Here is a 23,635-nt window from a genome sequence, read left to right on the forward strand (position 1 = left end):
ATAGTGTAGCGCCTGTGTTATTCTGATTACGATGCAAAGTTCCTTTGCTAGTGTGAACTGTATACACTACCAGCCATTAAAATCGCTACACCAAGAAGATGACGTGCTACAGACGCGAAATTTAACCGACAGGAAGAAGATGCTGTGATATGCAAATAATCAGGTTTTCAGAGCATTCACACAAGGTTGGCACCAATGACGACATCTACAACGTGCTGACATGAGGAAAGTTTCCAACCGATTTCTAATACACAAACAGCAGTTGACCGGCGTTGCCTGGTGAAACGTTGTTGTGATGCCTCGTGTAAGGAGGATAAATGCGTACCATCACGTTTCCGCCTTTGATGAAGGTCGGATTGTAGCCCATCGCGATTGCGGTTTATCGTATCGTGACATTGCCGCTCGCGTTGGTAGAGATCCAATGACTGTTAGCAAAATATGGAATAGGTGGGTTCAGGAGGGCAAACGGAACGCCGTGCTGGATCCAACGGCCTCGTATCACTAGCAGTCTTGATGACAGGCATCCTATCCGCATGGCTGTAACGGATCATTCAGCCACGTCTCGATCCCTAACAGATGAGGACGATTGCAAGACAACAACCATCTGCACGAACAGTTCGACGGCGTTTGCAGCAGCTTGGACTATCAGCTCGGAGACCCTGGCTGCGATTACCCTTGACGCTGCATCAGAGACAGGAACGCCTGCGATGGTGTACTCAACGACGAACCTGGGTGCACGAATGGCAAAACGTCATTTTTTTGGATGAATCCAGGTTCTGTCTACAGCATCATGATGGTCGCATCCGTGTTTGGCGACATCACGGTGAACGCACATTGGAAGCGTGTATTCGTCATCGCCATACTGGCGAATCACCCGGCGTCATGGTATGGGGTGCCATTGGTTACACGTCTCGGTCACCTCTTATTCGCATTGAGTGCACTTTGAACAGTGGACGTTACATTTCATATGTACTACGACCCGTGGCTCTACCCTTCATTCGATCCCTGCGAAACCCTACATTTCAGCAGGATAATGCAAAAATGGTTCAATTGGCTCTGAGCACTATGGGACTTAACTTCTGAGGTCATCGGTCCCCTGCAACTTAGAAATACTTAAACCTAACTAACCTAAGGATATCACAAACATCCATGCCCGTGCCAGGATTTGAACCTGCGACTGTAGCGGTCGCTCGGTTCCAGACTGTAGCCCCTAGAACCGCTCGGCCACTCCGGCTGGCGGATAATGCAAGACCGCATGTTGCAGGTGCTGCACGGGCCTTTCTGGATACAGAAAATGTTCGACTGCTGCCCTGGCCAGCACATTCTCCAGATCTCTAACCAATTGAAAACGTCTGGTCAATGGTGCCCGAGCAACTGGCTCGTCACAATACGCCAGTCACTACTCTTGATAAACTGTGGTATCGTGTTGAAGCTGCATGGGCAGCTGTACCTGTACACGCCATCCAAGCTCTGTTTGACTCAATGCCCAGGCGTGTCAAGGCCGTTATAACGACCAGAGGTGGTTGTTCTGGGTACTCATTTCTCAGGATCTATGCACCCACATTGCGTGAAAATGTAATCACATGTCAGTTCTAGTATAATATATTTCTACAATGAATACCCGTTTATCATCTGCATTCTTCTAGGTGTAGCAATTTTAATGGCCAGTAGTGTAGATTCTCTTCGTACTATTTCATAACCACATTTTTGGCGTCACGAACAACTGTTACCATCTCAGACGGAGCCGAGGACATTGTTTTGCTTCAAACACTGCAAGCAATCCACTCAGCGCCGGCCGCGGTGGCCGAGGGGTTCTTGGCACTTCAGTCCGGAACCGCGCTGCTGCTACGGTCGCAGGTTCGAGTCCTGCCTCGGGCGTGGACGTGTATGATGTCCTTAGGTTAGTTAGGTATAAGTAGTTCTAAGTTCTAGGGGACTGATGACCTCAGAAGCTAAGTCCCATAGTGTTCAGAGCCATTTGAACCATTTCGAATCCACTCAGCTAGCAATGCGGACGAACGCACGGTAAAGATTCCCGGAGAGCAGCGATACACCTGCGCGACGAACAAGCAGTGATTTTCCGGCAGCGAGGCTGTGGTGCAGATGATGATCATGTTTGGTTTGTAGGGCGCTCAACTGCGCGGTATCAGAGCCCGTAGATAGTCCCAATTTATAGACAGACCATTTTCTTTTCACAATCCAATCTAGCCACTCTCACAAATGATAATGATGACGAAGTGATGAGGACAACACAAACACCCAGTCTCCGGGTAGAGAAAATCCCCAGCCGGACCGGGAATCTAACCCGGGACGCCGTGTGTGGTGCAGACGCGACAGGAGCTCTGCGAGCGGCGAGATGTGGTGTACCAGTCGCAGAAAGTCGAGCAAAGTATCAGAAGTGCAAGGACCGTGTTACAACACGGAAACAGGGAACGACAGCAGAACTACAAGCGGCTTACAGTGAACACTGAATACGAGAAATACGGCGCGAAATTCCCTATTTTTAATTCGAAATACGCGATTTAGATGACAATATATTTTCATTTATTCATCACAGTTAGGCCTAGTAGTTTTACTAGACTATGAGTTCCTGGAATGTGAAAGGTTTTTGTGACCTTGCAAACTAATATATTTGAGAAATCTTAACTTTTCGCTGCTGGTGTTCAGAGTCATGCAAAATTTTGCAAATAACATCTGTGTTACCTTTTGACAGTAATTTTTTTTATTTGTAAAAGCTATTATTGAAATTTCCACTGTGTGGTAGTTATCAACTTGAAATAAGTGCGATGTAGCACATGTTGTTGTTGTGGTCTTCAGTCTTGAGACTGCTTTGATGCAGCTCTCCATGCTACTCTATCCTGTGCAAGGTTCTTCATCTCCCAGTACCTACTGCAACCTACATCCTTCTGAATGTGCTTAGTGTATTCATCTCTTGGTCTCCCTCTACGATTTTCACCCTCCACGCTGCCCTCCAATACTAAACTGCTGATCCCTTGATGCAGCAGAATATGTCCTACCAACCGGTCCCTTCATCTAGTCAAGTTGTGCCACAAATTCCACTTCTCTCCAATTTTACTCAGTATCTCCTCATTTGTTACGTGATCTACCCATCTAATCTTCAGCATTCTTCTGTAGCACCACATTTCGAAAACTTCTATTCTCCTCTTGTCCAAACTATTTATCATCCACGTTTCACTTCCATACATGGCTACACTCCATACAAATACTTTCAGAAACGGCTTCCTGACACTTCAATCTATAGTCGATGTTAACAAACTTCTTTTCTTCAGAAACTCTTTCTTTGCCATTCCCAGTCTACATTTTATATCCTCTCTACTTCGACCATCATCAGTTATTTTGCTCCCCAAATAGCAAAACTCCTTTACTACTTTAATTGTCTCATTTCGTAATCTAATTCCCTCAGCATCACCCTACTTAATTCGACTACATTCCATTATCCTCGTTTTGCTTTTGTTGATGTTCATCTTATATCCTCCTTTCAAGACACTATCCATTCCGTTCAACTGCCCTTCCAAGTCCTTTCCTGTCTCTGACAGAATTACAATGTCATCGGCGAAACCTCAAAGTTTTTGTTTCTTCTCAATAGACTTTAATAGTTACTCCTTCACTGCTTGCTCAATATACAGATTTAATAAAATTGGGGAGAGGCTACAACCCGGTTCCACTCCCTTCCCAACCACTGTTTCCCTTTCATGTCGCTCGACTCTTATAACTGCCATCTGGTTTCTGTACAAATTGTAAATAGCCTTTGGCTCCCTGTATTTTACCCCTGCAACCTTCAGAATTTGAAAGAGAGTATTCCAGCCGACATTGTCAAAAGCTTTCTCTAAGTCTACAAATGCTAGAAACTTAGTTTTGCCTTTCCTTAATCTAGCTTCTAAGATAAGTCGTAGGGTCAGTACTTCCGCACGTGTTCCAATATTTCTACGGAATCCAAACTGATCTTCCCCGAGGTCGGCTTCTATTAGTTTCTCCATTCGTCTGTAAAGAATTCGCGCTAGTATTTTGCAGCCGTGACTCATTAAACTGATAGTGCGGTAATTTTCATATCTGTCAACACCTGTTTCTTTGGAATTGGAATTATTACATTCGTTTTGAAGTCTGAGGGTATTTCTCCTGTCTCATACATCTTGCTCACCAGTTGGTAGAGTTTTGTCAGGACTGGCTCTCCCAAGGCCGTCAGTAGTTCTAATGGAATGTTGTCTACTCCCGGGGCCTTCAGTGCTCTTTCATTGCTCTCTCAAACTCTTCACGCAGTATCATATCTCCCATTCCATCTTCATCTACATTCTCTTCCATTTCCATAATATTGTCCTCAAGTACATCGCCCTTGTATAGACCCTCTATATACTCCTGCCACCTTTCTGCTTTCCCTTCTTTGCGTAGAACTGGGTTTCCATCTGAGCTCTTGATATTCATGCAATTGGTTCTCTTTTCTCCAAAGGTCTCTTTAATTTTCCTGTAGACAGTATCTACACTCCTGGAAATTGAAATAAGAACACTGTGAATTCATCGTCCCAGGAAGGGGAAACTTTATTGACACATTCCTGGGGTCAGATACATCACATGATCACACTGACAGAACCACAGGCACATAGACACAGGCAACAGAGCATGCACAATGTCGGCAATAGTACAGCGTATATCCACCTTTCGCAGCAATGCAGGCTGCTATTCTCCCATGGAGACGATCGTAGAGATGCTGGATGTAGTCCTGTGGAACGGCTTGCCATGCCATTTCCACCTGGCTCCTCAGTTGGACCAGCGTTCGTGCTGGACGTGCAGACTGCGTGAGACGACGCTTCATCCAGTCCCAAACATGCTCAATGGGGGACAGATCCGGAGATCTTGCTGGCCAGGGTAGTTGACTTACACCTTCTAGAGCACGTTGGGTGGCACGGGATACATGCGGACGTGCATTGTCCTGTTGGAACAGCAAGTTCCCTTGCCGGTCTAGGAATGGTAGAACGATGGGTTCGATGACGGTTTGGATGTACCGTGCACTATTCAGTGTCCCCTCGACGATCACCAGTGGTGTACGGCCAGTGTAGGAGATCGCTCCCCACACCATGATGCCGGGTGTTGGCCCTGTGTGCCTCGGTCGTATGCAGTCCTGATTGTGGCGCTCACCTGCACGGCGCCAAACACGCATACGACCATCATTGGCACCAGGGCAGAAGCGACTCTCATCGCTGAAGACGACACGTCTCCATTCGTCCCTCCATTCACGCCTGTCGCGACACCACTGGAGGCGGGCTGCACGATGTTGGGGCGTGAGCGGAAGACGGCCTAACAGTGTGCGGGACCGTAGCCCAGCTTCATGGAGACGGTTGCGAATGGTCCTCGCCGATACCCCAGGAGCAACAGTGTCCCTAATTTGCTGGGAAGTGGCGGTGCGGTCCCCTACGGCAGTGCGTAGGATCCTACGGTCTTGGCGTGCATCCGTGCGTCGCTGCGGTCCGGTCCCAGGTCGACGGGCACGTGCACCTTCCGCCGACCACTGGCGACAACATCGATGTACTGTGGAGACCTCACGCCCCACGTGTTGAGCAATTCGGCGGTACGTCCACCCGGCCTCCCGCATGCCCACTATCGCCCTCGCTCAAAGTCCGTCAACTGCACATACGGTTCACGTCCACGCTGTCGCGGCATGCTACCAGTGTTAAAGACTGCGATGGAGCTCCGTATGCCACGGCAAACTGGCTGACACTGACGGCGGCGGTGCACAAATGCTGCGCAGCTAGCGCCATTCGACGGCCAACACCGCGGTTCCTGGTGTGTCCGCTGTGCCGTGCGTGTGATCATTGCTTGTACAGCCCTCTCGCAGTGTCCGGAGCAAGTATGGTGGGTCTGACACACCGGTGTCAATGTGTTCTTTTTTCCATTTCCAGGAGTGTATCTTACCCCTAGTGAGATAAGCCTCTACATCCTTACATTTGTCCTCTAGCCATCCCTGCTTAGCCATTTTGCACCTCCTGACGATCTCGTTTTTGAGTCGTTTGTATTCCTTTCTTCCTGCTTCATTTACTGCATTTTTATATTTTCTCCTTTCATCAATTAAATTCAATATTTCTTATGTTACCCAAGGATTTCTAGTAGCCCTCGTCTTTTTACCTACGTGTAGCACATGTCAAAAGCTAAAAATCGTCTGGCATGACATGACACGGAAGCTGATTTCATCTCATTCTCTTCCTGATAGCACTTTTTGTATGTATTGCACTCTTTGAAATGGACTGTAAGCGCGTTGCTCGTATTAAGCTAGATTTTTTATGACAGCCATAATATTTGGTGCAGCAATTGATTCCATATTTGTTTTGTTTCATGTGAAACTCAGAGGTTTTCTCAAACGTGTTCTGCGGAGCTAGACTACAGATGTACGTTCCTGCTATCGAAACTGTGTGTGAACTGCTTTATTTAATTCCATTGTAACTACAGTGCAACATTCTGCTTCATTTTTGTTTGCTTCCGTTTTTCATAGTTTCTTTCATTTAACAGAGAACTCATTGTTAGCAGCTTTTGACAGGACTGGTATTCAGCTTCAATGCATGTTGTCACGCAATCAGTATGTAATTCCGTTTTGAATGTTGTTGTTTCTTGCAACTGAGTGTGCCCAGTAGTCATAGTGACTAGAGCATTCTTCCCTGCAAATGCTAAACGTACTACAACAGTTACATGAATGTGTTCACACATTATTAACAGGTATTAGAAAAAAAAAAATTGGCAGAAATCAGTGTAATGGAATCATCCTCCCACTCCAATGCAAATTTCAAAGCAAATAATACACACTCTCATGACTTCACGGTTGGATGTACTAGTGAATTGTTTGTAACTGGGTGTTTGTGTTGTCCTCATCATTTCATCATCATTCGTGCACGTGCGCTGAAAACCGCGCAGTTGAGCGCCCCACAAACCAAACATCATCATCATCATCATCTTTGTAACTAATGTTTACTACATGCAGTAGCATTCGCCATGGTGGAAGTACGCTCACACCGTACAGTACCACAGTAGAATATTTTTGCTGCCTAATAGTAGCCTTGCTGGCACTGTAACTACCTTTTCAGTTACTAAGACTGCAAATCATTCTCGGTGGGGAGATGCAACACCATTCAAAGCAGAATTACATACTCATACAAGACGTAATAAAGCTGAATACTTATTACGTCAAAAGCTGTTAACTTGGAGGTCTCCTTTAAATGCAATAAAGTACGAAAAACAGACGTGAATAAAAATAGAGTTAAATGAAACAGTTCACACACGGATTCATAACTAACAGAATACGATCAAAGTATTTAGAACGCAATTCAAAGAGTACAATACGCGCACCAGAATCGTAATCAGGAACATAACGACTGAAACCGACATCTGATTTGAACGAAACCAGATCACATACGTAAGACTTTAAAATCAGCCAATGAGGAACCGAGATGACGGACTGATAAACATGTAGAGCTCGAAGCGACCTGGCGGCGAACCAGATCGTATTACCGAAAAGCGCTATACGAGTTTCACCCCCGTGGGGCCAGCAACGAGCCGCCGGCAGCACGGCTGCAGCATAAACGTACCTTAAAGAAGTGCATCGCGCATGCGCACTCGCTCGCCACGTCCGACAGCGCGCAGCGGGGCCACGCTCGCCGATCACGTGGTTGTCTCCCTAGGCGAGGTCACTTCTAGCAGCGATTTGTACCAGTGAAAACTACCGAGATTTACCTCGCCTCAGAGTCTGTGCTATATTGTAGATTTCCCTGTCACTACCTGGGTATTCAGTTCAGTGTTTCGAAGAAGGCAAAAGAATGCAATCATTTATATGGATGCACCTGCGTAAAGCTCTGTGGAATTCAAACCAGCCTTCGGGTCTATGACGGCTCTGCCGTTGGTGGGTTTATCCAGAACTACTAATTAATTTCTGTTTCAAACGAACAAAAAAAAATTGAAAAAAAAAATGGTTCAAATGGCTCTGAGCACTATGGGAGTTAACATCGGAGGTCATCAGTGCCCTAGAACTTAGAACTACTTAAACCTAACTAACCTAAAAAAAAAAAACTTGTATTTCTTTGGACGTAATAAGAGAGTTGCATTATCAGTCCACCCTTGAAGACGAATGTTGGAGGTCTGCTCATTCTTAGAGGCGCTGAGCGAACTAGACTTACATTCGGCGAGTAGATGTCCATGGTGAGGCAGTATTCGCTCTGGCTGAGCGGAGTCGCCATCGCCGCCGCCGCTACCAGCACGGGGTCGACGTCAGCTGCGGGATGGCGTAGGCTGGAGCTTCCGGAAGAGAAGAACTGTACACAGGCCGGGCCGTAGGCTGTGGCGTTCCTCGTTCCAGTCCAGTTCACCGGTTGCGACGGCTCCTGGGGCACACAACGTACATCGAAACAGCGTAGGCGTAAGAAGCCCAGAATCCAGGATATATTTCTACAATTACAGTTTCCCTCTGGAGGAGGCTAAGCACTGCACTGATACGTACTGACACAAAGATTTCAAACTGGATGGTGAGCCTACGTGAGGACCACCTGTACTTCACGCCTTAGTGACAAAGACTCCAGTTACACACCTTATCCAGTTCAATGATCTTTTAATCATCTTGAGGTTGAAGACCTTTTGTCCGTGCTTGCTTTAACAAGCTGTTTCTACAGCTCGTAAACAGTGACAGAGACAGCTCATTATACAGAACTTCACAGTGAAGAAGATGAGGAAAAAAGAAAACATGACAAACTGTGAAAAAAAAACAGGCACTATAAAAACAAAATACCTCAGGAAAACCACACCATATGGTAAAAGGCCATAAAATAAATGCCCACTGATGATACTGCAACTGCAGTGAAACATGTTTGGGATATAAAACAAAACTGTGTTTTGATGAAGGCGGACCCATCCTAAAACGTATGTTGTAAGATGGCAAGAACTATGCCCCTTACATGAAGTCATTAAAGATCACCGAACTCACGTTGAGCGAACAGTAGGGCTGAACAAAAATGACTGACAAGGCACAATGCATCTTGTAGAGGGTATAGTATGGACGTATTGGAATAATTAATGTTGGGTGATGATTTTAAAGTAATTCACACGACATGAAAATTTTGTGGAAATGCGTCAATTTACTGGATGCTAGTTTATCCCAAGGAAGTATTCAGAGTTGACCGCGGCCGGCTGGGGAGCGGCAAAGGGAAGCAGCAATAGGCAGCTTAGGGCGGCTCAAACTCTGAGAAAGTGGTAACAGGGCGCAGACTCCAGGTGCCTTAAGATGATGGGGTGGTTGACCCCATGCTGGTGTACAGGGAAGAAGACGGAGAACTTGTACACCTGTTGATAAATGTCCGTCGTCCTGTTTTCAGTGAAACATGTGAGAAAGCTGCGCAAACGGTCAACAGAGGTCAAAATATCCGTGTTCGTGACTATAGCAACTTCACGCTGAATTCACGGTCCGCAGAGTCTGAAGTAAATCAGGTGAAGAGCGACAGAATGAAAAACACCGGCCTCTGATGGGAACGTAGGACCAAGGAATTTGAAGTACTCTCCTGGGAGTCAGAATTCCGGAAAACTTGGTGTTGTGTAGAGGCTAACCTTGATGGGTGGCCTGGGAGGAGCTAATAACAGAAGTTGAGAGGAAGGGAAATTTTGTGGGAATTTGTTCACTTCCCAGAGCAGGCATTCGTCGGCGCTGGGAAGCGACATGATTAACGTGACTTGCGCTGCAATTGGCATAAGTGATTTTGCGGGAGCGGAAACCAAGCCAAAGAGCAGACTGGCAGAACTCTCGGTAGAGTTCTTCCGTTCCCAGCTTGCCTAGAGTGCAGACATGGCGTTCTTTACCAACAAGAACTTGCAAAGAAAGTACAATGCACTGTCCTTCGTGTAATGATTGGATAGGGTAGGGACTGCTTTGACAGTGAAAGAGGTAAATTTGCGTGTCTTATTGTTAATGATTGTGAGTTTTACTAATCTCCAATACAAATGCCCTTTTATTACATACCCCACAATAAGAAAGATGTAACAATGATTATTTGATTAATATACTACTTTGCAGTTTCCAACAAAAAGAAACGTTTCTAACTTGTCTCTATACTGTCATTTGCCGCACTACTGGGTAATGTGAGACTTTTGCATTAGTTACAAAAATCAGCAAAATAATTGTAATTATTAGGGCTGGGCGAACGATACCCGCATTCGAACAGGCTCGATATTTCCCGATACGCTGCAGCGTTCGATACAGTATCGAGATAATTCGAATAATCACATGACATTTGACTAGCGCGGTGCGGGGACAAGAGATAAGCAAGAAACTACGAACTAGCCACAACAATAAGCTATGGCTCTGCTTCAGATATGACAATTTCCTGAAACACTGGAGGAAATGGGATTAAATACTACCAGTGCACAAACTCGTATTCTGCTTGCACAAATTTACAATTTACGTACAGTACCAGTATGGAATGATGTATTCTATGTGATCAAAAGTATCCTAACACCCACAAAAACATACGTTTTTCATATTAAGTGCATTGGGCTGTCACCTACTGCCAGGTACTCCATATCAGCGACCTCCATAGTCATTACACATAGTGAGAGAGCAGAATGGGGCACACGGACTTCAAAAGAGGTCAGGTGATTGGGTGTCACTTACGTCATTTCCACACTCCTAAACATCGCTAGGTCCACTGTTTCCGATGTGATAGAGAAGTGGAAACGTGAAGGGGCACGTACAGCACAAAAGCGTACAGGCCGACCACGTCTGTTGACTGACAGAGACCGCCGACAGTTGAAGAGGGTCCTAATGTGTAATAGGCAGACATCTATCCAGACCATCACACAGTAATTCCAATCTGCATCAGGATCCACTGAGTGTACTATGGCAGTTAGGTGGGAGGTGAGACTGCATGGTCGAGCGGCTGCTCATAAGCCACACATCACGCCGGTAAATGCCAAACGACGCATCGCTTGGTGTAAGGAGCGTAAACATTGGACGACTGAACAGCGGAAAAGCGTTGTTTGGAGTGACGAATCACGGTAGATAATGTGGCGATCCGATGGCTTGGTGTGGGTATGGCGAATACCCAGTGAACGTCATCTGCCAGCGTGTGTAGTGCCAACAGTGAAAATAGGAAGCGGTGGTGTTACGGTGTGGTCGTGTTTTTCATGGAGGGGGGGTTGTACCCCATGCTGTTTTGCGTGGCACTATCACAACACAGGCCTTCATTGATGTTTTAAGCACCTTCTTGCATCCCAGTGTTGAAGAGCAATTCGGGGATGGCGATTGCATCTTTCAACACGATCGAGCACCTGTTCATAATGCACGGCCTGTGGCTGAGTGGTTACACGACAATATCATCCCTGTAAAGGACTGCCCTGCACAGGGTACTGACTTGGATCCTATAGAACACCTTTGGGATGTTTTGGAACGCCGACTTCATGCCAGGCCTCACCGATCGACATCGAAACCTCTCCTCAGTGCAGTACTCCGTGAAGATCGGGCTGCCAGCACCTGATTGAACGTACGCCTGCGAGAGTGGAAGCTTTCATCAAGGCTAAGGGTGGGCGAACACCATACAGCCAGGTATCAGGAAACTTTCGATCACGTAGTGTATATAAATATTTATTCTGATTCTGAAGTAAAGGTAACAGACAAAGACGAAAATATTGTCCTCCAGAAAATATTGCTTGCCTCAACCCAGTATAATATTTTATTTGTTTATGAGAGGCGGAAACGATAGGTTGCAAATGAGCAATTCAGTCCCTGTTCACAAATTAGAATAGCAGATAAAAACTTTATCAGATTTTAATCAATTTGAACACAAGATGGCAACATTCAGATAAAACAATCAAGACGATTAATCAGGAAATAAATGCCGACAACCGAAGTGCATCGTAATAAAGTGATTGGCATTTTTATCGTGCGAATGAATTACAGCGGCAAGACCCGTCTTGGAGATCGCACCATCAGATCTCACTAGATCGCTGAACGAGCGATAGCTCGAGAATTGGACAGAATCATGATTCAAGTCTTTTATTTATTTGTTAGTTGTCGTTGTTACGCATAGGCTGCACCCTAGAAGATATTTCAGTCCGTGTTTGACACTGTATTAAAAACTCTCTAAGACATGTTGCAGTAGTACCAACAAACGTCACTAGATCGCAGGCCGATGAAAACATCGAACAGAACCCAAAATTTCCCGAACTGTGACGTAAACTGTTTGAACAATTCGAGTCGTGTTCAAACACAGCCCTAGTAATTATATAAAAATGACTGTTTATATAGCTTGAAACAATACAATTAAAAATCGTCTATTAATACATGCATAAAGATGAGTTTATTAAGAGTAGTCTACCTTTAACTTCGTTTGTTTGCTCCTTACTACCCAGTTTGTACCTCTGCTATGTGTACTGCGGCGTAGCCATGTTTAACCACTCTCTATGGCTGCAGTCACAGTAGCACCGACATCGACGGACGACGGCCGATCTTTTCAAATCTGCACGCCATTACGTGCGCGGTCACAATGCAGCCGACAATCGGTGAAATTCACATCACTTTATTATTTTTTTTTTTTTGCCATAATGGCCGACACGACTCGAAATATTGACTGTGGGAAACAGATACGTTCAGTCAAAGGAGTAGTTTGTGGCATCCTGAGGATAAAAAATATGATCGGGATATACACTATTGGCTATTAAAATTGCTACACCAAGAAGAAATGCAGATGATAAACGGGTATTTATTGGACAAATACATTATACTAGAACTGACATGTGATTACATTTTCACGCAATTTGGGTGCATAGATCCTGAGAAAACAGTACCCAGAACAACCACCTCTGGCCGTAATAACAGCCTTGATACGCCTGGGCATTGAGTCAACAGAGCTTGGATGCCGTGTACAGGTACAGCTGCCCATGCAGCTTCAACACGATACCACAGTTCATCAAGAGTAGTGACTGGCGTATTGTGACGAGCCAGTTGCTCGGCCACCATTGACCAGACGTTTTCAATTGGTGAGAGATCTGGAGAATGTGCTGGCCAGGGCAGTGGTCGAACATTTTCTGTATCCAGAAAGGCCCTTACAGGACCTGCAACATGCGGCCTTGCATTATCCTGCTGAAATGTAGGGTTTCTCAGGGATCGAATGAAGGACAGAGCCACGGGTCGTAGTACATATGAAATGTAACGTCCACTGTTCAAAGTGCAGTCAATGCGAATAATAGGTGACCGAGACGTGTAACCAGTAGCACCCCATACCATCACGCCGGGTGATACGCCAGTATGGCAATGACGAATACACGCTTCCAATGTGCGTTCACTGCGATGTCGCCGAACACGGATGCGACCATCATGATGCTGTAAACAGAACCTGGATTCATCCGGAAAAATGACGTTTTGCCATTCGTGCACCCAGGTTCGTCGTTGAGTACACCATCGCAGGCGCTCCTGTCTGTGATGCAGAGTCAAGGGTAACCGCAGCCATGGTCTCCGAGCTGATAGTCCATGCTGCTGCAAACGTCGTCGAACTGTTCGTGCAGACCGTTGTTGTCTTGCAATCGTCCCCACCTGTAGACTCAGGGATCGAGACATGGCTACACAATCCGTTACAGCCATGCGGATAAAATGCCTGTCATCTCGACTGCTAGTGATACGAGGCCGTTGGGATCCAGCACGGCGTTCCGTATTACCCTCCTCAACCCACCGATTCCATATTCTGCTAACAGTAATTGGATCTCGACCAACGCGAGCAGCAGTGTCGCGATGCGATAAACCGCAATCGCAATAGGCTACAATCCGACCTTTATAAAAGTCGGAAACATGATGGTACGCATTTCTCCTCCTTACACGAGGCATCACAACAACGTTTCGCCAGGCAACGCCGGTCAACTGCTGTTTGTTGTATTAGAAATCGGTTGGAAACTTTCCTCATGTCAGCACGTTGTAGGTGTCGCCACCGGCGCCAACCCTGTGTGAATGCTCTGAAAAGCTAATCATTTGCATATCACAGCATCTTCTTCCTGTCGGTTAAATTTCGCTTCTGTAGCACGTCATCTTCGCGGTGTAGCAATTTTAATGGCCAGTAGTGTAGCTCGCAATCTATGCACTAAAATCGCAGGTTTATTAGAAACCACAAGTAGGCGGAATGCTTATCGGAAATTCTATGTGTAGATTATAGCATCGAAAAATAATTTGTTCATTGAACAGGATGGTGCATCTTAGGAGTAAAGTTACTGAAGTGGATCTTTTTGGGTTGTTGTACGTGGACATTAGCTGTCTACGAATTATTGTTACAGCTTACTGGCGTTTTTATGCCAGTAGCCTGGTTATTCTGTTCAATGAGCTGGTTTGCTAACGTGGTGCTCGTGTGTTTTTCCACTTTACAGTGCTTTAGGCGTTCACAGTATCTTACTCCAGGTTTCGTGCTTGTCTTTCACGCGTATGCTGAATGACAGTCACTGACGGTTTACTGGCATATATCTGCTCAACTTCAAATAAGTTCAGCAAAACAGATTTCTAGGGCCAGCCTAGAGATGTGATTTGAGCTCTATTAAAAAAAAATCCTGTACTCTCATTAAAGTTACAATTCTGACTCAAGTACCGGTAAAACGAGAACTGACCCGTCGATATTTGACATCTGGCGATAACATCTTTCCAATTATTGGGACTACACCTCGTTCTGAAAAGTTCAGTTTCAGTGTTTTTGTATGATATGTTGGATGTTATTTACCATGCCCTAAATTCTAATTTAAAAGCTAATATTTTCACTCTTGCACTCCAAATACAACAAAATGTTTAATTTATTCTCCATCGAATTATGGAGCTATGCTTCGTGCAAGCGCTCTAAAAGACACTGTAATACACTCTTGCACTCCAAATACAACAAAATGTTTAATTTATTCTACATCGAATTATGGAGCTATGCTTCGCGCAAGTGCTCTAAAAGACACTGTAATACAGTTTATTTTCTTTATTAAAAGCTGAACTGAACTTGAAATAATACCGCCACCAGAAATCTTGTTACGTCCTTGTCAAATCCACTGAATAAGTGTTCAAACTGCAGTGAACTTTCCAGTACTAGAATCTGATTATCCAAAAAAAAGAAAAAAAGAAAGAAAGAAGAAGAAGAAAAAATACCTACCGCAAATATTGCATTAATATACACCGTTTTTACACTAAAGTGAGCTTTTCATTGATTAAACAATACTTGCTTACTCACATACAAATTTTATCCATTCATCACATAATAGATGTGGTGTCACCGCCAGACACCACACTTGCTAGGTGGAAGCCTTTTAAATCGGCCGCGGTCCATTAGTATACGTCGGACCCGCGTGTCGCCACTGTCAGTGATAGCAGACCGAGCGCCACCACACGGCAGGTCTAGAGAGACGTCCTGGCACTCGCCCCAGTTGTACAGCCGACTTAGCCAGAGATGGATCACTGACAATTACGCTCTCATTTGCCGAGACGATAGTTAGCATAGCCTTCAGCTACGTCATTTGCTACGACCTAGCAAGGCGCCATTACCAGTGTATATTGAAATGGAGATTATATCTGTACAAGAGCGATGTACACCGATTATGGATTAAAGTTAAGTATTACATCATCTACGTGCTTTATTTGCAATTCTCAAGACATTGTCCTGTTCCAGACCTCACGCCAGTCTGCGTGAGCTTAACGCGTGCCTTTCGGCTTCCTCTCATTGTGACTTGGCTGTCTTGCTAAGTCACAACAATAGAAACATATACTTTCACCAGGTAAAGTAAGTATTATGCGCCCATAACTCATTGGCAAAACATTAATACATCGAAATCGCCACTGTAGCATAATAAGCCGTACTCCAAACAAAATGTTTTGGACAGATCGTTAGTGCAGTGTATCGTTGAAAGTACATATTTTCGTAATATATGGGTATTTCGTAAAACTTGTGTCGTAATTACAATAAGTGAAGACCCAATGTACAGTACTCCACACTTTCTTTTCGCGACAGATATACACTGAAGCGCCAGAGAAACCGGTACAGGCATGCGTATTCAAATACAGAGTATGTAAACAGGCAGAATACGACTGCGGTCGGCAATGCCTATATGAGAAACAAGTGTGTGGCGCAGTTGTTAGATCGGTTGCGCCTGCTACAATGGCAGGTTATCAAGATTTAAGTGTGTTTGAGCCTGGTGTTGTAGTCGGCGCACGAACGATGAGACACAGCATCTCCGAGGTGGCGATGAAGTGGAGATTTTCCCGTACGACCAATTCACGAGTGTACTGTGAATACCGGGAATCCAGTAAGACATCAAATCTCCGACGTCGCTGCGGCCGGGAAAAGATCCTGCAAGAACTGGATCAACGATGACGTGACAGAAGTGCAACCCTTCCACAAGTTGTTGCAGATTTCAATGCTGGGCCATCAACAAGTGTCAGCGTGCGAATCATTCAACAAAACATCATCGATATGGGCTTTCGGAGCCGCACGCTCACTCCTTTACCCTTGATGACTGCACGACACAAAGCTTTACGCCTCACCTGGGCCCGTCAACACCGACACTGGACTGTTGATGACTGGAAACATATTGCCTGGTCGGATAAGTTTCGTTTCAAATTGTGTCGAGCGGATGGACGGATTGGGATATGGACACAACCTCATGAATCCATTAACCCTACATGTCAGCAGGGGATTGTTCAAGCTGGTGGAGGCTCTGTAATGGTATGGGTCATGTGCAGTTGGAGTGATATGGGACCCCTGATACGCCTAGGTACGACTCTGACAGGTGACACGTACGGTAAGCGTCCTGTCTGATCGCCTGCATCCATTCCGTCCAAAGTGCATTCCGACCGACTTGGGCAATTCCGGCAGGACGATGTGACACCCAGAGCTGCAGAATTGCTATCGAGTGGCTCCAGGAACAATCTTCTGAGTTTAAACACTTCCACAAGCTGCGACATTGTTGCGAGTAAAACAGTGACCCGTACGTGCAGCACTATGTTTTCTTTCATTGTGGCTTCTTTAGCTATTTGTTTTATAGTTTTTATATTATTTTCTGCACTATGAACGATGTTTATTACTTATGTCCTATCTAGAATATTGGCACTTGAGCATATGTCAATTACTGTCTCGCAGCTCTTCCTCTTTTTAACAATCTGACTTTTGGTGTGTTCTATTTCATCGCTTCTTGTTATTGTAATGCGTTTTATACCTTATAAGCCCATTACAGACTTCAACGATTGTATCCCCCTTTTATTTTACGCTGTTTAATTAATCACTGAAAACTAGTGTATGCCTACAGTAGCGACATCTTGTGAACTTACAACACGAACATCTTTTGGATACAGTACGGCAGCTTGTTTTGAATAGTAGTGCTACTGACAACATGACTCGTGCATATGCTGTTATTTATATATATTTGACGATGCTGGTGCTGAATCTGCATTTAACATTCGACGATGCCACTATGGCTGCAGTATATTAGGACATTGTTTTTTAAAACACAGGTATGCCTCTTCATACTTAAACCGCACTAATGCGTATATTTGTCAGTAGTACTTTTCATAATGGTCTATTTATTGTTTTTAAGCTGTAGACAGCCTGCGAGTGTATTTATGTTTTTCTCATATTTTTTGCCGCAGATCTCAAGATGGTCATTAATAGATCGAAAACGGTAATCTGTGAACAAAAAGTTTGTGACCACAGACGTTAATTAAAGGAAATTTATTAAACACTTCCGCTGCCCACCAAACTCCCCAGACATGAACATTATTGAACATATCTGGGATGACTTGCAACGTGCTGTTCAGAAGAGATCCCTACCCCCTCGTACTCTTACGAATTTATGCACAGCCCTACTGGTTTCATGATATCAGTTCCTTCCAGCAGTACTTCAGATTAGTCGAGTCCGTGCCACGTCGTGTTGTGGCACTTCTGTGTGCTCGCGGGATCCCTACACGGTATTAGGCAGATGTACCAGTTTCTTTGGTTCTTCAGTGCAGCTCATTGGGCACCTTTTTAATGGCATCCGCCGCAATGCAGCACTCGTCTCCAAGCACAGAAGCGTCGTGGTATCCATCCTACCCATGGAGGTTAAAATCTAACTTACTTCATATGGAGAATAGATTGCAAATTAACCTAACCTGCTCGACCCTGCCAGAAACTGACGAATGAGATCGGACGCACCGTGCAAGCTGTCTTCCGATGTTATCGGGCGACCTCTGGCGACAGCTTCTGACGACTAGTGTCGGTGTCACTGTGAACGCAGCAGTAAGAGACATGAGCCTATTGGTGCATTGTACGTACCTGCGTGCTACGCAGCGGACTGTTCCCATGCTGTTGTACGGCATATGGCGAGCTGGTCTCCGAACGCACCTTTGGGTCGCTCAGTCATACGACGACTTGTGCATTAGAGTTGTGGCGATTCGTGAATGAGTCGTTCATTTGAACGACTCTAAATAAAGAATCGTAAGAATCGAACCGTGATACGGACGAATCGTCGTTCAAAAGAATCGTAAGAACGATTGCGTGTTTCCGAGTCGTGACGATTCCAAGTTCCAACGATTCATCGATTATAAGTACGCTATGCTTCGAAGGCAACTTCCGAATCATGCCGAGTCGTGCCGAATGATTACGACCGCCAGATGGCAGTCAAGTGGAGGATGCGTGTGAACAAAGGAAGCTCGGAACGAACTAACGAAGTTCGTGGGCCGTAGTATTACTCGTGAAAACCAAGCTGGCACTTGGCGGTGTCGTCTTCTCACGTAAATAGTAGTGACAGCGGCAAGCTCTCAGACAAATTAAAAGCAAAATACCTATGCTTTGTATTTAGAAGAAATTAAAATTAAGCTAAATTTGCCTTGTGGGAAGGCTGTCAGCTGCGTTATGAATTACAAGGGTGATGTGGACTTGGAAAGACATCTTAGCACAGGAAAACATAGGATGATATGAGCCAAACCACGTCTGCCTCACTGCTAGATTTTGTTACTATAAAACAGACGTCTGTAGTTAGATACGTTCAAGCCACACAACCAAACTGGCATACCACGTAATTTTGCACCACCTTTTGCACAAATCTACTCCTCTTTCCTGGCATACCGAAATAAAACAATACATGCAATCAAATGAAACGTGATCTATCATCAATTAAGGTATTACACGTATAAATCGAGAATCACACTTGTAACGTCATATGCATGTTTACTCATAAATAAACTATTTCTGGTATATCTTATCACGACACAGTTCGATTCTAACCCCATTGACAATTTCAGACATGTCCTGCCACCTGTGAGTCAGATGTAGAACTTTTTGCCTTCCGTAAGAATCGTGCCATCGCAGACTAGAATGAATCATGAAAGAATCGTGAACGAATCGTAGGAATCGATTCGTAATTTGAGATTGAATCATAGGAATCGAATCGGGAAAAGAATCGTATTGCCCAACTCTATTGTGCATTAATAGTGTCTGTTCTAGAACACTGCACACTTCTGCCTCTCCGCCAGCCGCAGTGCGCGCCATTCACTACGTTTACATGCGACACATCATCCGCAACGTGAAAACCGAATGTCAGAAACCGTTTTTCGCTGTCGTGTTTGCATCTTAAGGTCTGAAGCGGATTTGCTAGCCCAGTTAAATACGGCGCCTGGAAAATTCTATGATTTAGTCAGCACAATCGTTATCTCTCTTCAATTAGACGAAATTGTAAACAGCTGCAGTCTAATATTTCTACTTACCCCTCACCGTACTAAAGCCATTCCGTCCATATTAGCCGAAAATTTTTAAAAACAAGACGAAACCTGACAGCTCAAGCACGTTTCAAAACGTGTTTACGTGGGAGCGTAAATCGATTGCGAAATTAGAAAACCGGCAACTAGAGGCGGATTCCCAGAACCGATTTTGAAGTGTTTACATGAGCACCCAGAAGCGGTGTTTGGAAATCGGTTTACGAAATCCGGTTTCGGGAGCCGCATGTAAACGGGATGATTAACACCAGAGTGCGCTACATGCCAGCAGGCCAGAGTGGCCGAGTGGCTCTAGGCGCTACAGTCTGGAACCGAGCGACCGCTACGGTCGCAGGTCCGAATCCTGCCTCGGGCATGGATGTGTGTGATGTCCTTAGGTTAGTTAGGTTTAATTAGTTCCAAGTTCTAGGCGACTGATGACCTCAGAAGTTAAATCGCACAGTGCTCAGAGCCATTCTTGAACACTGGGCCAGTTATAGCCCAATTCCAGCGGTTCTCCAGCTCTGTAGTTGGCTATAAACTCCCTACAGTACTGACCAGTTCTAGCTGTCGGACAACTTACGCCGAGTGTCGAACATTTGTCGAAGTGATAGCCACAGGATTTACCTACTGACAGACTGAACTTGAGCTCTCTGAATAGCAGTCCAAACTCAAGTTCAGTTACTAATCATCTACTGTGCTGGGTTGACTTCAACGCAGAACTTTACATCAGTGCCACCTTTCTCTGGAGGCCAAAGCTAAGTGCCTTACTTAATAAATGAGTGTTATTTTTTTCTCATGTGTTGCTTGATGACTCTTCTGGTTGTGTTGCTCTGTGAAGAGTTTGTACCTAGTGTGCAAGCAATCACTTCCCTTTAGGTACGGTTATCCGTGGCAAGGTGTTCGCTTCCTGTTACCTATTGGGCACCTACCTTTGCTGAACACAACGTAAGCTTGTGATGAGGCTGTACAGATTCGAAGGATCGTTCCCGCCACCATAACTAGAGACAAATTTCAAGAGGAATTCAGAAATTATTTCCGCTAGTACATCTCAACTGGCGAACAGATTTTGGGCTAGTGCATTTGACAATTTTAGCGGCAACACTAATTTAGAGCGCGGACTTTCAATTCACTTCTTTTTGTATGTGGACTACTAGCCCCAAATCCTTTCCAGGAAGGTTTAATTTAATATCACATCCTCTTCTGAGCCATATTTTTCAGTCTTTGCTCAACCAGATATACTGCAGGCAATGATGCTCCCTCTCCAGCAACTCTGCAACACGCAAGACCTGCTTGTGGTGGGCTCGGCCAAACTGGAAGCTCGGAAGCGACGTGGCAAAAACAAGTTTAAGATGACGCTGCCATCACTTCTGTCTTTCGACCAAAAAGCCTAGCCGAATTATCCTCAGGCTGGAACAACATTTTGGTCCGCATCATGTATCAAGTGATGTTGAGCGGAAAGTTTTCCTTAGGCCTATTGCTAATACTCGTGCTGACGTCTTTCATTTAGTGAAAAAATTCTGTCCGGAAGCTAATCCAGTCACTCTGCCCAAATCACAAATTAAAGGTAAATTAGAATCATATTTTGCGACTCAAATATCGACATCTACATGCATACTATGCAAGCCACCGTATGGTACCATTACTAGTCATTTCCTTCTCTGTTCCACTTGCAAACAGAGCGAGAGGAAAACCACTGTCTAAATGCCTTCGTATGAGCCCTAATTTCTCGTATCGTATCTTCGTGGTTCTTAGACGAAATGTATGTTGAAATGTATGTATGCGTCAAATGCTAGTTCTCTAAATTTTCTCACTACCCATCTCTCCCAGTCCATATCCTCCTTCTCTTCTATATCTGTCCATCTCTCTCTGTCTACCCCCTTCACCTCCTGGCCCCCTCCACCTATCCACCTTTTCCATCCTTCTCATCCCAGGCCTCTCTCATTGTCTATCCCCTGCCATTCCTCTCACTCACTCTGGAAATCATTCCTGCTTCCTCAATCTGTCCATCCCCCTCTCTGTCCATGTCAACGTTCTCCCAGCTGCGCCCATCTGCACTTGTAGGTCGATAAAGCTGACACACACTACTCTGAAAACATTCCTATCATGATTGTAGCCTACACATCAATTTGGAAACCATTTTTCTCCCCTGCCACACAAAGCATCTCAATGAAAGCAGGTCAGCACTATTGCTACCCAAAATGCCTGACATTTAAGGCAGCCTACACATCTGTGACTGGAAAACCGTTTCTTCCCCTGATGTATAGGCTGCCCTGCAAAGCAGGTCGATAAGGCAGCCACATAGTGTCTGCCACACAGGACAGCCTATTCGGCAGGGCCTGAGAAAACACGATTTTGTCTTTATCTACACTTCTGTTCGAATTAGGAAGTTATGAACCCCACTGTGCTGACACTTCCGAAGCTTGCTGTTTGTGTGTTAAATATTACAGAAATCTATCCAGGGGTTTGGAAGAATATCCTATACATATGTACATGCATGCATATATATAATGGCAGTTGATAAATTTTATTCTGTTTCAACATTTGGCTTAAGCTCTGTTTCTTCAGCTCAGTTTTTGTCTGAAAAGTCTGTTAATGGTTGGTTATAAAACAAATTTCGACGATGTGACAACCTGCCTTGTCAGGTTTCTTTAGTAATTTCTCTGCTTATTTCAGGTAAAGATGGTGAGAAATCGTAAAAAGATGTTGCTGTAAAAATCATGTTTAGAGTTGTGAGGAAAGTAAAGTGGTGCGATCATCAATTCAGACATCTGCAACTGATAATCTTTCGTAAGATCTTGTGAGAAAATTCGCCAGGACGGAATTTATGAAGAAAAGATAGTTTGGCCTTTCATCCACAAACAGTTATTTTCCATACAGAAAAGTTTTATGTGATGATGACAATGAGGAATTAAGGCAGTATGTTCTTCAAGATGTTAGTGCATATTATGGTTTAATGCCAACAAAAAAAATCGAAACGGTGTCATGTGATCTTTGTGCGGCAAATTCTATTAACTGTCCTAAGGCCCAACAATATGCACAAGTCACCTCTTATACTAAAACTGATGTAAAGCTGACAATAGTACAGATTCAGATATAAATAACTCGTGAAAAAGAGGTATGTCAGTTTTAACAAATTTACCCATCAAAATAAACATTGAAGAACGGCTGCAAATGCAGGAAAAAAAGTCAATGGAGGGTCTATTCAGAAAAGCAACTGAAAATGACGCGAATTCAGACATAAGTAATAAAGTAAAAAGAAATAAGAACGAAAAAGTCACTTAGTGAAGAAGAGAATGTTGATTACTGTTATTGTTTAGCTCGTCTTGAATCGCTTTCTATCAGTATAGCTAAAGAAAAATGGATACATTTTACAGAAATTAAGAAGCTGGTTTATGAATTACGTACCCCTGGGCCAAACAACTTCGGTACATGTCAAAACTGTAGAAGCACATTCGAAAGAGACTAGACTATACTGGACATTCTCTTAAATATTTATTAAATTATTGTTTTAGAGTTTCAAATGGTCTTCTGTATTCTTAATACTTTTTTGGTATAAATAATTTCCTTTTATCCATTCAAATGACCTGTGACAACCAATTCCAGTAACTGTGAGAGCCAATCGAAAGTTGTCACAAAAATTTAGTCTGACAGTACTTCTTTCTGAAAACCAAATGTTGCTGTGGCCTCAGATTTCTGCGAAAAAATACCCAAGAATATGCTGTATAGAATGAGATACACTGACGTTAGAAAGGGAGACTATAAAAGCTGCTTCTTCAAAAACTAAAAATGATAGATTGTGATAACTCGCGCCAGTCTCCCTCCTAATTCTGATATGAGCCCAGCTGGGGCACTCACTCACCCACCCTCACTCAAGACTGCTCGTTGCTAAGGACCACAGTGGGCTGTGACAATCGTGCCGGTGCCGTC

General features: G+C 44.5%; 1 protein-coding gene across 1 annotated transcript in view; it reads right to left on the reverse strand.

Annotated features, from left to right (window-relative positions):
• Window positions 1-23,635, reverse strand: part of LOC124803451 (pyrethroid hydrolase Ces2a-like) — a 61,933-nt gene that overhangs the window by 37,774 nt on the left and 524 nt on the right. Inside the window, exon 2 of the mRNA XM_047264639.1 lies at window positions 8,172-8,375. Within this exon, the coding sequence (XP_047120595.1) occupies window positions 8,172-8,375 (204 nt within the window). The remainder of the gene's footprint in view (window positions 1-8,171; window positions 8,376-23,635) is intronic.

This window comes from Schistocerca piceifrons, chromosome 6 (assembly GCF_021461385.2).
Source record: "Schistocerca piceifrons isolate TAMUIC-IGC-003096 chromosome 6, iqSchPice1.1, whole genome shotgun sequence".
NCBI classification, from domain to species: Eukaryota; Metazoa; Arthropoda; class Insecta; order Orthoptera; family Acrididae; genus Schistocerca; species Schistocerca piceifrons.